The 17,001-nt window shown below is 43.8% G+C and overlaps 1 protein-coding gene across 2 annotated transcripts in view; it reads right to left on the bottom strand.

The window, feature by feature from the left end:
* LOC137340055 (deleted in malignant brain tumors 1 protein-like) overlaps window positions 1-3,743 on the bottom strand; it is a 42,272-nt gene extending 38,529 nt beyond the window's left edge. For both annotated transcript variants that reach the window (XM_068002297.1, XM_068002298.1), the window contains exon 1: window positions 3,515-3,743. In XM_068002297.1, coding sequence (XP_067858398.1) covers window positions 3,515-3,596 — 82 coding nt within the window. In that variant the 5' untranslated portion in view covers window positions 3,597-3,743. The remainder of the gene's footprint in view (window positions 1-3,514) is intronic.
* Window positions 3,744-17,001: the final 13,258 nt, after the last annotated feature.

The following is a 17,001-nucleotide window of genomic DNA, read 5'->3' as shown; positions in this document are numbered from 1 at the left end:
CCCCCACGGCACTAGTTAACCTCCCCATGAGGACATGGTCCCTGCTGTGTTGAAGTGCAACCCGTCCATCTTGAACAGGTCCCTCCTGCCCCAGAACTGGTCCCAATGCCCCAGGAATCTGAAGTCTTCCCTCCTTCATCATTTCTCCAGCCATGGGTTAACCTGTTTTATCCTACTATTCCTATCCTCACAGGCTCATGGCACTGGGAGTAATCCAGAGATTACTACCTTTGAGATCCTACTTTTTAACTTCTTCCCTAGCTCCTGAAACTCTGACTGCAAGACCTCAACCCTTTTCCTTCCTATGTCATTGGTTCCCACATGGACCATGACTTCTGGTTGTTCTCCACCCCCCCTCCTCCTTAAAATGTTCTGCACCCTCTCAGTGATGTTCTTTACCTTGGCACCAAAGAGGCACACACCTTGCGGGACTCATATTGGCAGTTGCAGAAACGTCTATCTGTCCCCCTATAACCACTGTATTCCTACATTTCGCTGTGCCCCTCTGTGCAGTCCTTTGCCTCATGGTGCCATGACTGCACTCCTTCAAGGTGTCGTCACCCTCACCAGTATTCAATACTGAAAATTGGTTAGTGAGCGCCACAGTCCTGGAGGATTCATGCACTGTCTGCCTCTTCGTACCCTGTCGGATGGCCACCCATTTACTGTCCTGAGCTCTCTGTGACTGTGGGGTGACCACCTCCTGGAACGTATGATCCAGGAAATTTTCAGCCTTCCGTATGCCCTGCAGTGATTCCAGCCAGAAGCTCTAAGCTTGAGCTCAAGCAGACAAAGGCTATTCCTGCACACATGGTCACAGAGGACACCTGAAGTGCCCTGGAGTTCCCATATGGCACAGGAATTACAGGTGATGGGTTTCAGCTATCCCCCCATTCTATTTAGAGTCTACTTATATCATATATATATATATATGCCTCTTATGTTATTTATATGTTTTATTTTAGTACCCCTTTAACTCCTATTTATTATTTCTTTATTAATATTTATGTATACCAAATTCTTATTTAATGCAATTTCGGTTCCCTTTAGTGTTAATATCCCCTACTTAGTTTATTTTATCCCCTTAGAGGTTTATCCTAATATATTTATTTATTTATCCAAATACTGATCCTAAATAGTTATCTAAAATTCCTTGGGCTACACTCTCTGTGCTGGTTGTGATGTAACTTCTCCGGTTTGTATTATTGCCATTCTTGAAATACATACGAGGTTCACTTGTTTCCAATTCCTTCGGACGTCCCTTGTGTTTGTTGACTCCCTCATGATGACTGTCAGTACGTCATAGATTTCATCTCTCAGATGGTGTCTGACCTGCTGTGTATTTCCAACTTTATCTATTTTTATTTTGGGTATCTTATTTGTAGCTTTAGAAACTGTGCCAATCAGATGGGGAAAGTAGATGAAATTCATTATTTCAAATGGCTGTACATCAAGGCAGCATGGTTCTAAGAGGAGTGAGGTGTCAAAAGAAAATAGACAATCATATGGCCAGGACACTACTGTTCACACCTATATATTTAAGTTTTAGAAAGGATTAATATCTTAATTAACTGACCAGTTAGAAGAATTCTCTTGATCATAAAAGAATCCCGCTTTAATATCAAAGCAAAGACAGACATATAATTGAGCAATTGCATTGTGGTCCCCAGTTCCCTGCTTTGCTTTGACTTACCCATTAGCGGGGCTAACAGGAGCCCTCGCAAGGTCATTTTCCAACATAACCTCCATTAGTGACTCGGTTGAAAGCCATTGAAAAGAACAAATAGCTCAGGCTATCTCTTTTCTTGTTTTGACACAGGTTGTGTGTTGTGTAAGTCAAGTTTTGTAATATTACATTTCACTGCATCTTTTATCATTTGTGTAATTATCTTATCTTAAATTTGACCATTAGTTTTAACCTGAATGCAACGGTCTAACAGTATGGTATTTACAGCCTTTCCGAGTAAAAAGAGGAATATGGTGGGCATCCTGTGTGGTCTCTGGTGCATTGTAGTGTCATTAAGGTGTAACAGTCCTGTGGTTTGCAGGTTTCAGTTGATAGCAGATTTGGCCTGTTTATGGAAAATGCCAGTTTGCAATGGTTTCAAGACAAAAGCCATGAGAAAAAGCCTGAATCATAGGAATTATATTACTACACTGATTACATGTGTAAAGTATTAATATAAATACCAAGACCACTGATCTGGAGAAGATTGCATTTCAGTTTTTAGGTACTTACATTACCTGCCATGATTTCCGCAAAAGTAAAAACAAATAAATAAAGTATTTTAACAGAAGTTACAAATGTCTAACCACTAAGTAATGATGTTATCAAGCAGGTGCTTGTGCAGCTCAAAAGTAATAATATTAATTTGCACCAGCACCAAGTATGAGCCTAAAATATGTTATCATTTTATCATCTGCACATAGGCTGAATTGTGCAATGAGGCAGATAAACAAATTTAAAATATCATAAAGCCTCGAGGTGAAGCTCAAAAGGGTCATCAATATTATCTCAATTCTAAAATGTGTTATGTCATTGAAATTCATTCTAGTCAGTGTATTCTGTACGGGGAATTTTGGAATTTCCGCTGCTAGCACAAAGTCCAGTTAGCAGTGAAGGTCAGTCACAGAAATCGGGCTACGGTGTTATAGTTCTTTCTCTGTGCCCCCGAACATGTGTAGACTCCATGTCGACAGTTTACACTTATTAAACTACCCATTAAACATCCTGGTGGGCTGTTCATCTAAAAACTTGGCTATAGTCAGGGGCACATCTTAAAGGCAGGCAGGAGACTCACCCCCCCTGTGTTACAACTGAGTGGAAGATCTAGTAGTATACCAGCAACTGAGGCAAAACTAGCTGGACTATAAATTTCCCGGCTTGTCCCTGTCTCCTTTTTCGAAGAGGGGAGTCACATTTGCTACCCTCCAGGTCTTTGGTATAAGTTTTCTTTTGAATATTCTATCGGAATTCTCAGATGTAAACATCAGGTACTTAGCCTGTACCCCCTTTAATGAATGAATAACATTTTACAAATTAATGTAACAAAGGCCAGGGTCGTATCTGCAGACAGAATGAAGACGTTCAGTGAAACAGTCACCTAATCAACGTTTTTCTCCCCAGCCTCAAGGAAACCACACTGTAAGCAGCAGCAAAAACATAATACTAGATTGGAGGAATTACACACAAATTGCTGTCTCAGATTGAAGGAGTGTTTGGGGCCCTGGGCAGTGATACGGGCATGATAATACTGTATAGGTGAGTACATACAAAGTCTTCTCGTATGACCACTCCTCATTTATCTACAGTAAATGTTTATTAATGAGACTGACATGTTCACATTTCCAAACCCACATATCTGTTGACAAGCCTTTACAGGATCCTGCTTAAATCAGGTCTCCAAATCCTGCCTTTTCTTCAAATCAATCATATATGATAGTGTCATTTGTTAATATCACCTTTACATATGAAGATCTTTAACATTTTAATAGTGATCAATCTCTCTCTTACCTTGTGTTGCACTGTCGTTCTTGCCATGAAAAGCAAAAGTAATGAGAAAAATATTTAAAAGAACTCTTCCTATGGATGCCATTTTCTCGTTTCAAATTTAAGATGGGGTTCCAACCCGTACCTTTTATTTATAGACATTTGTGTTGTCATTTGACTCATCGGGTATTATATCCCACCACATGAAATGTATGTACAAAATGAATGAGCCATTGTTTGTGTAAGATGTAATGTTTGTTAGCACTACAATGATAGCTGTGGAAATATTGCAAGTAGTATTGTATTATATTGTTAAATATTAATTTCACTGGTCAGTGGCCATAATTGTCTACAGGGGAAACATCATAAGGCTGCATAGGCCAGTAATCTGAGCAGTGATGTTACTTTGAAAGAAACTCTTAATGTTGGCAAAGAAAGCACATCCTATTGATCCAAGATATGAGCACAAAGATTTTTAGTTAAACAAAGTAAATATTAATTTTATCTTGGATCGGTAAAGTGACTGCCAAATTGACATACAAAGTTAGAATTGTTATTCATTAAATACAATAAATCACTAAACTGAACAATGTTTTGCTTTGACTTGTTTTGTTCTCTGTGAATAGAAATATGTTTTTTCTCCACAGAGAACAAAATGGTGTAGAATAATAGAATAGAAAACAATGGAAACAAAGGATAGTGAGGCATTTCTCTTGAATGGGAGAGAAGCATTCCCTCAGTGGGGCTTCAGGAACAGAAATCAGTCATGATGAAAAGTGGAGGGATTGAAGATGACAACAGGCAGCTGCAGGAGAAGACTGAAGTGTAGAGATCTGTGGTGGGGAGGTCAGAGTTTGAGGGCAAATTTAGAGAAATGAAGAGGGAAAGAGAATCTTGTAGATTTGGGGTTTAAGTCACTTTTAGTGTCTTTGTGTCTAACAAAGACAGACTTACAGTCCTATCCATTTTTTTTTGTGTTTCTATTTTCCCTTGTGGAATACAGCACAAGGATTTTTTTCAATCTCAATGTTAACAAGGCTGCACCAAGCCTTTTTTAAATACCTTTCTGGCAGCATTCCATACCACTTTATTGATATTTCCTTTTTGCTCACACTTTCCCTCTCAGAGGAAAGTATATCCCAATGTGTTAGAGACTTTGGGGGAGAATTTCCATGGGCTTCTCCCGATCTCCTGCCCTAACTCCAGTGGAAGATTGGCAGAAACAATGGAGAACTGATATAAATGGCTTTTTACGCTGCTTCCCCAGTGTTTCTGTCAATCTTCTGCCAAAGTTACATCATGTGATTGGGGAACCTCATGGAAATTCTAGGCTCTGATTTCAATATACTGAGGATGTAGAAAGGAGGAAAAGCATGTGGGATGGTTTCTTATTAGCCTTTTTAAGAGATGAGGGCATTTGATACAATTCCGCACAGGAGATTATTAACAAAAATGAGAGCATGTAGAATTGGAGGGAACCCTATGACATGGGTCGGTAATTGGTTGGAAGGTAGGAGACAGGTACTAGGGATAAAGGGAATATTCTCTGATTGGCGGGATGTGACAAGTGACATTCCCCAGCGATCTGTACTGGTGCTTCAGCTTTTCACCATATATATTAATGACTTACAGGAAGGAACAGAGAAGTGTATATACATTTGCAGGTTAGGAGGTACAGTAGGTTTTGTGGATGGGAGCAGGAAGTTGCAAAGGGACGCACACAGACTAAGTGAATGGGCAAAACTATGGTAGATGGAGTTCAATGTGGGGAAGTTTAAGGTCATCCACTTTGGATCTGAGAAAGACAAATCAAAATATTTTCTTAATGGTGATAGACTAGGAGCTGGGGAGGAGCAAAGGGATTTAGATGTCCATGTGCACAAATCACTAGCCCACAGGTAGAAAAAGTAATCAAAAGGTTAAATGAATGATGGCCTTTATCTCAAGGGGGTTATAATTCAAAAGTGAGAAAGTGATGCTTCAGTTGTACAAATCGATAGATATTTGTTAGATAACGTTATCAAGAGATATGAAACAAAGCTGGGTAAGTGGAGAGGTACAGATCAGCCATGATCTAAATGAATGGCAGAACAGGCTTGAGGTGCAGAATAGCCTACTCCTGTTCCTATGTTCAGGATAGAATTTTGTCAGGGCAGTACTTATGTCCATCCTTTATGTTCGCCAAGCTCTGACCCATTTTCCTGAGTTTGGACTTGTTAGAGATGCACAGCGGGATCCTGGTGAGATTCCTGCTATCAAGAAGGGAGCCCCCTGTGGAAAAAGCAGAATCCTAGTGTGCTGCAGCACCAGAAGGTTCATTGGAGGACTTTAAAGGGCCAGAAATACCCCAAGCATTGGAACAACACCCCCAATTTAAGGGAGGTAATTTTAATCCCCAAGAATGGGTGGGTTGCTGGCGGTGGGCAGCGAAAATACTAACTTTTGGGAGTGGGATCGCATCCCAGCTCCAACGCACCCACTTCCACATTTGACCCAGGCACGTTAGGATACGTGCGCGCAACAGGCACCCAGAAGTCCTGCCTGCACTTAAAACTGGCGGGCCGATATTTAAAGGGTCAATTTAAGCACTGAAAGGGATTAACTTTTTGTGGATTTGGACAGCAAAATCTGATTTAATTGAAACTGAACATGTCTCCCGTAGCTTCTGAAACACGCCATAGAAACGGAGGCGAGTTGCAGTCGAACCTCATTTGATCCTTTAAACCAGTGATTGACACATCTGAATAAAAGGTGAGGTTTTGCAGATGGACACTTAGTTCTCTCAGACAAACCTTTGGCTGGGAGTTCTTTGTGTTTAGACTGAGATTTCTTTGTTGAGGCTGAGAATTCTTGTGTTCAGACAAAGTTACCTACAATTTGGAGCCCCTCAAACTGGCAAGATCAGGGTGGGGGGCACAATTGATCTATTCCAGAGTGCATATGAGGAGGAGGCACATTGCCATCCACAGCAGGCAGGGCATGCAGTTCTGGGAGTGGCAGAGCCACAAGACAGAGGTCCCAGCAAGGACCTGGAGAAGAGCAGAGTAGGACCAACGGAGGGGCCAAGGTCGCAGGAGGCACTACCCACGTGTGAGGATGTATAGGCAGAGGCTGAACTTCCTGGACCTCTCTGATGAGCAGTGCCAATGCAGGCTGAGATTGAGTTGGCAAGTGCTCGCAGAGATCTGCAGCCTCCTTCATGCAGACTGCTCCCAGCTTTGCCTGGTGACTACGCATTGCCCGTCACAGTTAAAGTCACCACTGCCCTCAATTTCTTCACCTCCGGATCCTTCCAAGGCGCCACCGGAGGCATCTCCAGGTGTCTCAGTCGTCTGCACATAAGTGTATAAGATAGGTGACAGATAGTTTATTTGCCAGGGCATCCGACTACATCAACTTCCCCCATTGATGACATCGGCCAGACTGAGAGGGCAGTGGATTCCAACTCTCTGGCTGGCTTCCCATGGGTGCAGGGTGCAATTGATTGCACACACGTAGCAATACGAGGACCTCCACATGAGCCAGAACTGTTCATGAACTGAAAGGGATATCATTCCATCAATGCGCAGCTGGTTTGCAACCATTGGAGGAGGTTTCTGCAGCTGTGTGCCAGATTCCCTAGCAGCTGTCATGATTCATTTTTGTGCAAGTCCGACATCCCGGCCCTCTTCCAAGACAGATTTAAGGACTGGCTCCTTGGAGACAAGGAATACCCTCTGCAGATGTGGCTCATAACACCTCTGAGAAACCTCACCAACAAGGTACAGCAGCAGTACAATGACAGTCACCAGTTCTGTCATTGAATAAGCCATAGGAATGCTGAAGATGCACTTCAGGTGCCTGGGTAGATCTGGGGGAGCCCTTCAGTACTCACCACCAGTGAAGGTGTGCAGAATAATAGTGGTCTGTTGAGTCCTGCACGACATCACTCAGCAAAGAGGGTTATAGGTGGAGGAGTTCGAAAGCACTCATGAACCATCCTCATCTGCCAGCAACATTGAAGAAGAGGATGAGGAGGAGGAGGACGAGGACGAGGATGAAGATCGGGAACCCATCGGCAGAGCAGCAGCATACATGGCTGCCCGTGATGCCAGGGATTCATTTATATCTAACAGGTTCTCATAATGAGATCTGCAAATTGAAGAATGTGAACTACCCAGGCTTCCTGGAACAAACACCAACACCAGCACCACCCCCCCACCCCCCCCGTTTGCACAAAGCAGTCTTTCAACCACACATACACCCATTGCACACATGCCCAAAGTGTGGCATTATGTCCTGTCATTCATTATGAAGCACAAGAAAGGGCAATTTCACAAAAGGCACTCAATAATGGGCAAGACGTGGCAGTGGTGGTGAGAATTTAATGTGCAGTTAACAAAAAACAAATTTAAATGAAAAATATGACATTCCATCAGACACCTTTGTGCATACCCTTGATGAATTACAATACCTTCGCCTTTCTGTTCCGAGCGCTTCTACGTGGTGCATCCCCTGTGGCTTCAGCAGAGGTAGTGGGAGGTTGCTCAGATTCATGCCCTGGCTGATGAGATGCTTTTGGCCTACGACCTCTGGGTTTTGGAGCCAGTGAGGGCCCTGCCAAACACTGCTCCACCTGCTCCTGTGCAGGAGCAGACTCGGACATCGGGTTGGAGGTAGCATTGCAGGTACTGGTTGACTGGGGGGCAACAGGTGAGAGGTGGGAGCACTTTGAGTGGAGTCCCCACTTCCATTCCCCCTATCGCCATCATCCCTCTCCTGGGCCAGCGCAGCATCACTCACACCACTCCACTGCCCAGCAGGTTGGTGAGGTAATGTGGCGCTTTCTAAGGCCTAAGCTAAAGTATCTGTCTGCCTGTTTAAGGTGGCAAACATGTTGGCATCCAGAGTCCGCATGGCCTTTGTCATGGCCTGCATGGACTCATTTGAGAGCCATGCTTGAAGCTCAATTGAGGCTGCCACTCTCTCCATCGAAAACATTTCTGCACTTACCTGTGCCACCAATTCACTAGTGATGGAGTTGGACTCCTCCATCCTATGCGCTGTTGTGGAAAGTGTGCGTAACACCTTTTCCATTACCTCGCAAAGGTGGAACTGTACCTCAATCATTCTTACTTTTAATGATGTCCCCCGGGTTTCAGCATCTGTGTCCAGTTGAGCAGAGCTTGGAGACGATTGCGTCCCCCGACGCAGACTCTCCACAGCTGGACCTGCCACCAGTATCTGCTTGTGCACACTTGTTAGTGTTGAATCATCAGGTGACAACCCAACTGTCTGGCTAACAGGACAAATCGAAGTGCCAGTATCTGCGTTGGTTCATGGCTGAATGTCAGGTGACGGTGCACCGTCAGAGGAATTGAGCTCCTCTGAGGAATCGCCTTCTTCCATGTCAGCTGCCTCTTCATCAATCTGTGAAGGCCTTGGAAGGCAACATAAACCAATGTTAAATATTCATCGGAGAAGTGACAATCTTTCCAATGAGCATACTGAGGTGTTGCCTTATTTCCTATGATTCTTGGAACTGGACAAATAGTCAACCAAAGAACCCTCACTCATGGTAGTTTTGTTAATCAAAAGTAATTATTTAATGATGTTATAATTCATACAAGCATTCATGAAGCAAAATCAAACCATACATATGACTTTCCTTTATAAAATCCCATTATACATTTAATAATTCACATTATTATTAATGACTTAACAAAAATTCATACACACATTAGGCAAATGATGTAACATATACAACCTTAAACCAAAGATTTTGCTCATCGGGCCTGAAGGTTGACCAGCTCTTCCGTCCACGAGGTCCTCTTCTTCTTGCAAGACGTTCAACTGCAGTGTGCGCTCCTTGTGACTGCCATGTGGTGAAGAGCCTGTTCTTCTCTCAAAGTCTTCCTTTTATATTGTTTTTACCAATAGGACGTAGGATTGGGGAGTGTCATTCTTTTTGTCCAATTGCTCCCTGTTGCTGTGCCTCAATTATTCACATACCTCAATGATTGACAGTATATTTTTAATCCCACAAGCTTTCGGAGGCTTCCTCCTTCCTCAGGTGGTGTGGAAATGACATTTTCGAATCCTTCGCATTTTAAAATCACAGAACAATGCCTGGTGATTACTGCCCGTTGCCAAGGCAATCACAGGGAGCAGACAGAAAGGTGTCACCTAAAAAGGCAACCGAATATACAAACCCCCCAAAAAAAAAGAGAGAGAGAGAGAAGGAAGACAGTCAATGACCCGTTATATTAAAAACAGATAACATTTGTTCGCTGGTGGGGTTACGTGTAGTGTGACATGAACCCAAGATCCCGGTTGAGGCTGTCCTCATGGGTGCGGAACTTGGCTATCAATTTCTGCTCGACGATTTTGCGTTGTCGTGTGTCTCGAAGGCCGCCTTGGAGTATGCTTACCCGAAGGTCGGTGGCTGAATGTCCATGAATGCTGAAGTGTTCCCCGACAGGGAGAGAACCCTCCTGTTTGGCGATTGTTGCGCGGTGTCCGTTCATCCGTTGTTGCAGCGTCTGCATGGTCTCGCCAATGTACCATGCTCTGGGGCATCCTTTCGTGCAACGTATGAGGTAGACAACGTTGGCCGAGTCACAGGAGTATGAACCGTGCACCTGGTGGGTGGTGTCCTCTCGTGTGATGGTGGTATCTGTGTCGATGATCTGGCATGTCAGCCTTCAACATGTCATCAATGATGATGAACACCTCGCTATGGCCATCCCCACACCTCCACTACTCGCCTTTAAACAGCCACCCAACCTCAAACAAACCATCGTTCGCAGCAAATTACCCAGCCTTCAGGAGAACAGCGTCCACGACACCACACAACCCTGCCACGGTAACCTCTGCAAGACATGCCAGATCATCGACACAGATACCACCATCACACGAGAGGACACCACCCTCCAGGTGCACGGTTCATACTCCTGTGACTCGGCCAACGTTGTCTACCTCACACGTTGCAGGAAAGGATGCCCCAGAGCATGGTACATTGGCGAGACCATGCAGACGCTGCGACAACGGATGAACGGACACCGCGCAACAATCGCCAAACAGGAGGGTTCTCTCCCTGTCGGGGAACACTTCAGCATTCATGGACATTCAGCCACCGACCTTCGGGTAAGCATACTCCAAGGTGGCCTTCGAGACACACGACAACGCAAAATCGTCGAGCAGAAATTGATAGCCAAGTTCCGCACCCATGAGGACGGCCTCAACCGGGATCTTGGGTTCATGTCACACTACACGTAACCCCACCAGCGAACAAATGTTATCTGTTTTTAATATAACGGGTCATTGACTGTCTTCCTTCTCTCTCTCTCTCTTTTTTTTTGGGGGGTTTGTATATTCGGTTGCCTTTTTAGGTGACACCTTTCTGTCTGCTCCCTGTGATTGCCTTGGCAACGGGCAGTAATCACCAGGCATTGTTCTGTGATTTTAAAATGCGAAGGATTCGAAAATGTCATTTCCACACCACCTGAGGAAGGAGGAAGCCTCCGAAAGCTTGTGGGATTAAAAATAAAATTGTTGGACTATAACTTGGTGTTGTAAAATTGTTTACAATTGTCAACCCCAGTCCGTCACCGGCATCTCCACATCATTGACAGTTTACGCTTTGATCATATGACTGGAGACCCTTTGATGTAGAAAAGACCATGAGGGTGATTTTTAAAGGGAAAAATGGGTGGGTTGTGGGGGGCGGCAATCAAAATCACTGGTTTTGGGAGTGGGCAGACACCCTTGCTGGAACCCGCACATTTTTGAATGAGAATCAGGCAAACCTGTGTGTGTGCGTACAGCAGTCACCAGGAGGTCCCGCCCCCACTTAAATCCGGTGGGCTGATAATTAAAGGAGCAAATGTACCTCCTTGAGGTACTTAAGGTAGTTTATTTTTTGTGTATAGGATAGGTAAAAAGATTTTAATGTTGTCTGGGCGGTTTTCCCACAGCTTCCGATTCCCGCCTGGTGAAACCAGGACAGAAGGGCCAAATCAGTGAAAAATAAACTAAATAAATTAAATAAAATTACATTTCCCATTGCAAACAAATTAAATAAACATACTTTAAAAAACAATGTTGCCTGAACCTCCCCCCCATTCTGATCCCGATGTCTGATGTCTGCCCTCTGATCCCGATATCCGATGTCTCCACTATAATCTTTGTTCCCCCTCCATTTCTCTCCTAACTGCCGATGAGGTCTCTCTTCCCCCCCCCCCCCCCCAGCAGATGTGCAGCTCGTCAACAGCCAGCTTGTCAATCAGGCTGGCTGCCGGACGTGGAACCCAGAAGAGGCTTTGATTACTATCTCAGTTTACGGCCTTTCATGTAAAGATAGCCTTTTTCATTTCTATGCACAGATATTCTTAATGGTCCTGACGGCTCCAATTTTGATTGCTTCACTGCGTTTCAAATCCATTCCTTATACCATTTGACGATATGCTGGATGCAGTACTATTTGGTGTTTTACAAATCCCAGCTGTTTGAACAGACTACCAGATAGGAATGAGAGGTCATTGCTTTCCCGATCCGAAGCCTTTGATGTATACCCTTGTTGCCTTTTCTTACATTACCCCCTGCTGTGTTGAAAAGCTTGTGTTTCCAAAAGCCTTTGTGTTTTCAAAGCCTTACAATGCTCCAAGCTCAATATTATCCGTCCAGCTTATTTATTTAATAATCTAGATATCTATCTGCAGTACAATGTCTTTGATCCCGAAACTTATGCTTCTCCAATGTCAATGAGGCAAAAACAGGAATTGTGAGAACACAGTTTACTACATTATTGTGTTGCAGGTTTTCAAATGTTTTTGTTTAAAAGGGGCACAGTTAACCCTTTCCTTCAAATGACTTTTGTTAAAGGGGTTTTGAACCCCACAGTGTGGAACAGGTCAATCATTGATAACATCAATTCATCATGTGCATGAAGGATGTTAAAATTCTGTTACCAGCCGTCTGCAGATTGCCAGTTTCCCCATCTCCAACGGCCAGGCGTGCAACAGTGCGACTCATTTCCATTGCCTCCTCCTCAGCTTGTGTCAAGTGTACCATTTGCGGTGTCCCCCCTCCAGTCCTATTCCTCTCCCTTGCATTTTGCGCTCTCTTCCACAAGGGGAGAAAGAACAGATATGTGAGTGACTGAAGGTGACGATGGATGCATTGCTTTGTGTGAGGCTGACAATGAAACAGATGCATCAGAGGGTGACTATCAGACAGATTGATCACATTGCATCAGGATTGGGGTGAGTGTGAGTGGTAGGTTCACAAACGGGGGGGGGGGGTGAGGAAGTGCACAGAAAGTGATGGTAAGTTGATGATTAGGCTTAAGTGGGTGTGAGGAGTGATGTGATGGAGTAGGCTTGCCAATACAGAGTGAGGGTGGGGGGGGGTTCTTTTCACAGGATGTGGGTGAATCAGCAAAAGTACTCACTTTTCCTGACCTGGTTGCATCATTAAACCGCTTCCTGCACTGAACCCAAGACCTGGGCACCAAGCTCTTGTTGCTCAGTTCCCCTGCCACCTCCAGCCACGCCTTCTTGGTGGCAGAAGCAGGGCGCTTCCTTTTATCAGCCGAGTATAGGACTTCCCTCCTGCATCTGACACCAATCAGAAGCAACTCAAGGAAGGAGTCGCTGAAATAGGGTGCTGTCTTCGCCTTGAGTCACACTGCTGCATTGTGCAATTATCCTCCTTTCTCCTTCAAAATCCATTGTTGCACTCTCCCTTTAAATACTCCAGTTCACAGCACGTCATTCGGGTGCGCAGTACCCCCGCTGTGCAGCTTGGAGAGGTAAAACGCGAAAGTAACATTAAGGGCCTTCAATTCAGTTGCGATCGCTCAAACCAGCACGCAAATCTTTTTTCCGGGTTACCCACGCAACTAATCAACCACCTACTGACTTCCCGCCGCCATGTTAAAATTGTGCTCAAGGCCTCAGCTGAGAGCAAGACCATCAGTAGATAAGTCTCTGGGGCCATTTTGGCTGGAGCAGATGGTCTTACAAGGCCCTCTCCCTCCATTCAGATATTTACCACTGCTTCCTGGGGCTTAACACCACCTTCCATATGGCAGCCCTGGGAAGTGATGGTGGAAATCCACTGGGGCCCCAAGCCCCACCACAACTTTTTGTTGGTTAAATAACTGTTACACAGACATATATATTTGTATGTAATGTAACTGTGACTCAGACCCATATATAATAGGTAAAATAATCAAAAAGCATCCTTCTTTCTTATTTTAGCACTTTTCCTCAGCCTTAAAATCACACTGTGGGATACTGAAACACAAATGCGCATTGCGTTCATCTAAAATTCCTCTTTCTGCTGTTTTAGTGGAGGTTTTTGACCATTTATTTTAAATGAGTTAACTCCTCCCCATAAATAGCAGAGAGAGGAATTTCACACAAATGCCTCAATTGTTTGAACATTAATATCCCACGGACTCAGTTCAGGTCCCTTAAATTGGACATCTTAGGAGATTTCCTCTGGTTGCTCCATGTTTAACCACATTACAAATACAGTAGGAAGGTTTTGTATGTGTTGGGTTTTCTATAGGATAGTCATTTATCCTTACCCTTAATACAAATCCGAAGACTAGGAAATACTTAGATGTCTGATTAATATTGTTTATCTCATTTATTTATCAGATCAATGAGAAATTTGGTGTTAAAGGTAATAATGGCTTCAAGGTAACACTCTCACCTCTGAGTTAGAAGATTGTGGGTTCAAGTCCCACTCCAAGGACTTGAGCACAAAATCTAGGCTGACACTCCATTGCAGTACTGAGGGACGGCAGTACTAACAGAGGTGCTGTCTTTCAGATGAGATGTTAAACTGAGGCTCAGGCTGTCCTCTCAGGTGGACATAAAAGATCCTATGACATCTTTCCAAGAACAGCAGGGAAGTTTTCCCCAGTGTCCTGGCCAATATTTATCTTTCAACCAGTATCACTAAAACAGATTATCTGGTGATCATCACATCGCTGTTTGTGGGAGCTTGCTGTGGGAAAATTGGCTGCCACATTTCCTACATTACAAGAATGACTACACTTCAAAAAGTACTTAATTGTCTGTAAAGTGCTTTGGGACGTCCTGAGGTTGTGAAAGGCACTGTATAAATCCAAGTCTTTCTTTCTTTATATAACACAACCCATTACATGCAGTGCCCATGAGATTGGTATCAAAAGTAATTGAAGTGCAACGGACCCATCAGGATGTCTTAGGCACATCATCTTGACAGCTCACACTAGCCGCAGCAAGACTAGGCCCAAGTTCCTAAGGTGCTCCAGTGCTTTGTACCATTTATAGGATTAATTACGTCATCCTAATGTGATGTCAATGTGTCCTTCCTACATCTGGTTAGTCTCCGTTCAACTTGTCAGTGCAATACCATCTATCTTTTGTTCATTGTGCTCTCTGCATGAGGAACCATGGATATCAACCATAGCCTTTTAGTTCCTTATCTCTTTTTGTTACGACTCACAACTAACCTATTCATAATGTTGCTTTCCATCATGTCTCCTGACTATCTACCTTTATCGCTTCCCTTGAACATTTAGTGAGTAATATGTTGTACACCAAGCCTGACCTCGTCCTGTGTGTGACCTCTTGCAACTACTGCAGAATTTGTTTTGGTATGTGTGTGTATATATGCCTATTAGAAAGTGCTTATTAGGACTATTCAACCTGGTATACCTATGCTACCACAATGGCCCCGACATTAATGGAGAGGCGGGGAGGGTGCAGGGGAATGCAGTCTCCCGCCCCACAGCCAGCCAGATTGACAGTCTGGCCGGCAAGCCGGAGTGCAAGTGAGCAGTTCCCAGTAGTTAGTGGGGTTTGGAACTCAGAACCATGATCGGGGCAGGGGGAAGATCTTGGAGTAAATAGGGCCCGGGGAGGTCTTGGAGCAATCGGTGCTGAGGGGAGGTAACTCGGTTCAAGGGAGGACTGGCTTCCTTGTGAGGCCCGGAAGAGCACCCCCTCCTAACCCACAAAGAAACCTGAAAAATAAATTTCATAAATAATACCTGCTTGGCTTCTTCCTGAGGGTGTCCTGCTCGCCTGCTCTAAAGAGCAGGTTAATATGGGGACACACCGGGAAGGAAGCGGAATTGGTGGTAGTAACTTTCACCCGTTATTTTAACTGTCCCCCCGCCCGGTTTCCACCAGGTGGGGACAGTTAAAATTGGGGCCTTTGTGTCTTATTTCTTACAAAACTGTAAAAGCATAGTGAAAGAATGAGTTTATGATTTTGCTAAAAGTAGCTATCAGAGAAAATCTTCCTGCTATGCTTACAATGTATTAACACATAGGGACTAGAAGAAATCTGCCCCTTGGAAATTTCCATTGGGATAAACAGATTAATTGGACATTTATCTCACTGTTGTTGATGTCACCTTGCTGTGCACGAATTGGCTGATACATTTGCCTACAAAACAACAGGGACTACACTTCAAAAGTAATTCATTGGCTGTAAAGTACTCTGAGACATCCTGAGACACTAAATAAATTAGGTTCTTTTCTTTCCTTCTTCCTTGTATGTTCCCATGTATGACAGATGTGACAACTTGGTGATGACGAGTTCTGTGGCTGCCTATTTGCTGAATGTTCTTCAGACTCATAGCAGGCATTCCTTTTCTCCTTCATACTGTTAACTATAATCTGCACGGTATCATCAATAAACTCATCTTTTCTGCATCTTGTTCTTTCCATTGCATTTCAAAGTCACCCACTTTACAGCTACATTTACTATGCACTATTTATAACCCTCATGGATGAACAAAACATGATCAGACTCACACTCATCAGGTACATGCGATCAGATTGGCTCCTCTGTTCTGCATTATTACTAATGCATCAGAGTCTCTGAATAAATTTGTGCAGATCTAACTGCATTGACAAAAGTCTGAGTTACAATTAATTCTCTTTTAATGCATTCTTAGTGTACTAAGAAGAAATTAGACACCAAAGTAGAAGTGATTAAACAGGGAAGCACCAGCAATGGAAAGTAATAATGGACTTTTCATCCTTTTGGTCAAGTGATAATTTAGCAAAATATAAAGTGGTAAGGATTTGAAGGAGGCAAGACTGTCAAATAAGATTCTGTAACAGGGCTTGTAAAACAAAGTAAATTATAACAGTTTTTTTTCCCTCCCTACATTTTGTGTTCTCATGTTCCTCATTGGCACTCAAATTCAGTCACCTTACTTCGGCAAATTTCCCCTAGTTTTCGGCTGCTTCACTAAATGGGATACTTCATTGTAATAAAGTGCTCCATTTTAATGGGGAGGGGAATTGGCAGGACATATACCCCACTCTACTATGCATTTCTGCCATTCACGATGGAGTGGCATTCATGGGGTCATAGGGAAGTCAGCAGCCTAGACCATCCTACTTTCCAGCCTGGCGAAGGGAACATAAGAACATAAGAAATAGGAGCAGGAGTAGGCCATACGACCCCTCAAACCTGCTCCGCCATTCAATCTAACCAGAGTCTAACCACCTCCCCTT

This window comes from Heptranchias perlo, chromosome 21 (genome assembly GCF_035084215.1).
Source record: "Heptranchias perlo isolate sHepPer1 chromosome 21, sHepPer1.hap1, whole genome shotgun sequence".
Lineage (NCBI taxonomy): Eukaryota > Metazoa > Chordata > Chondrichthyes > Hexanchiformes > Hexanchidae > Heptranchias > Heptranchias perlo.
Note: the sequence above shows the minus strand (reverse complement) of the source record. Positions and strands in the feature narration are given on the sequence as shown.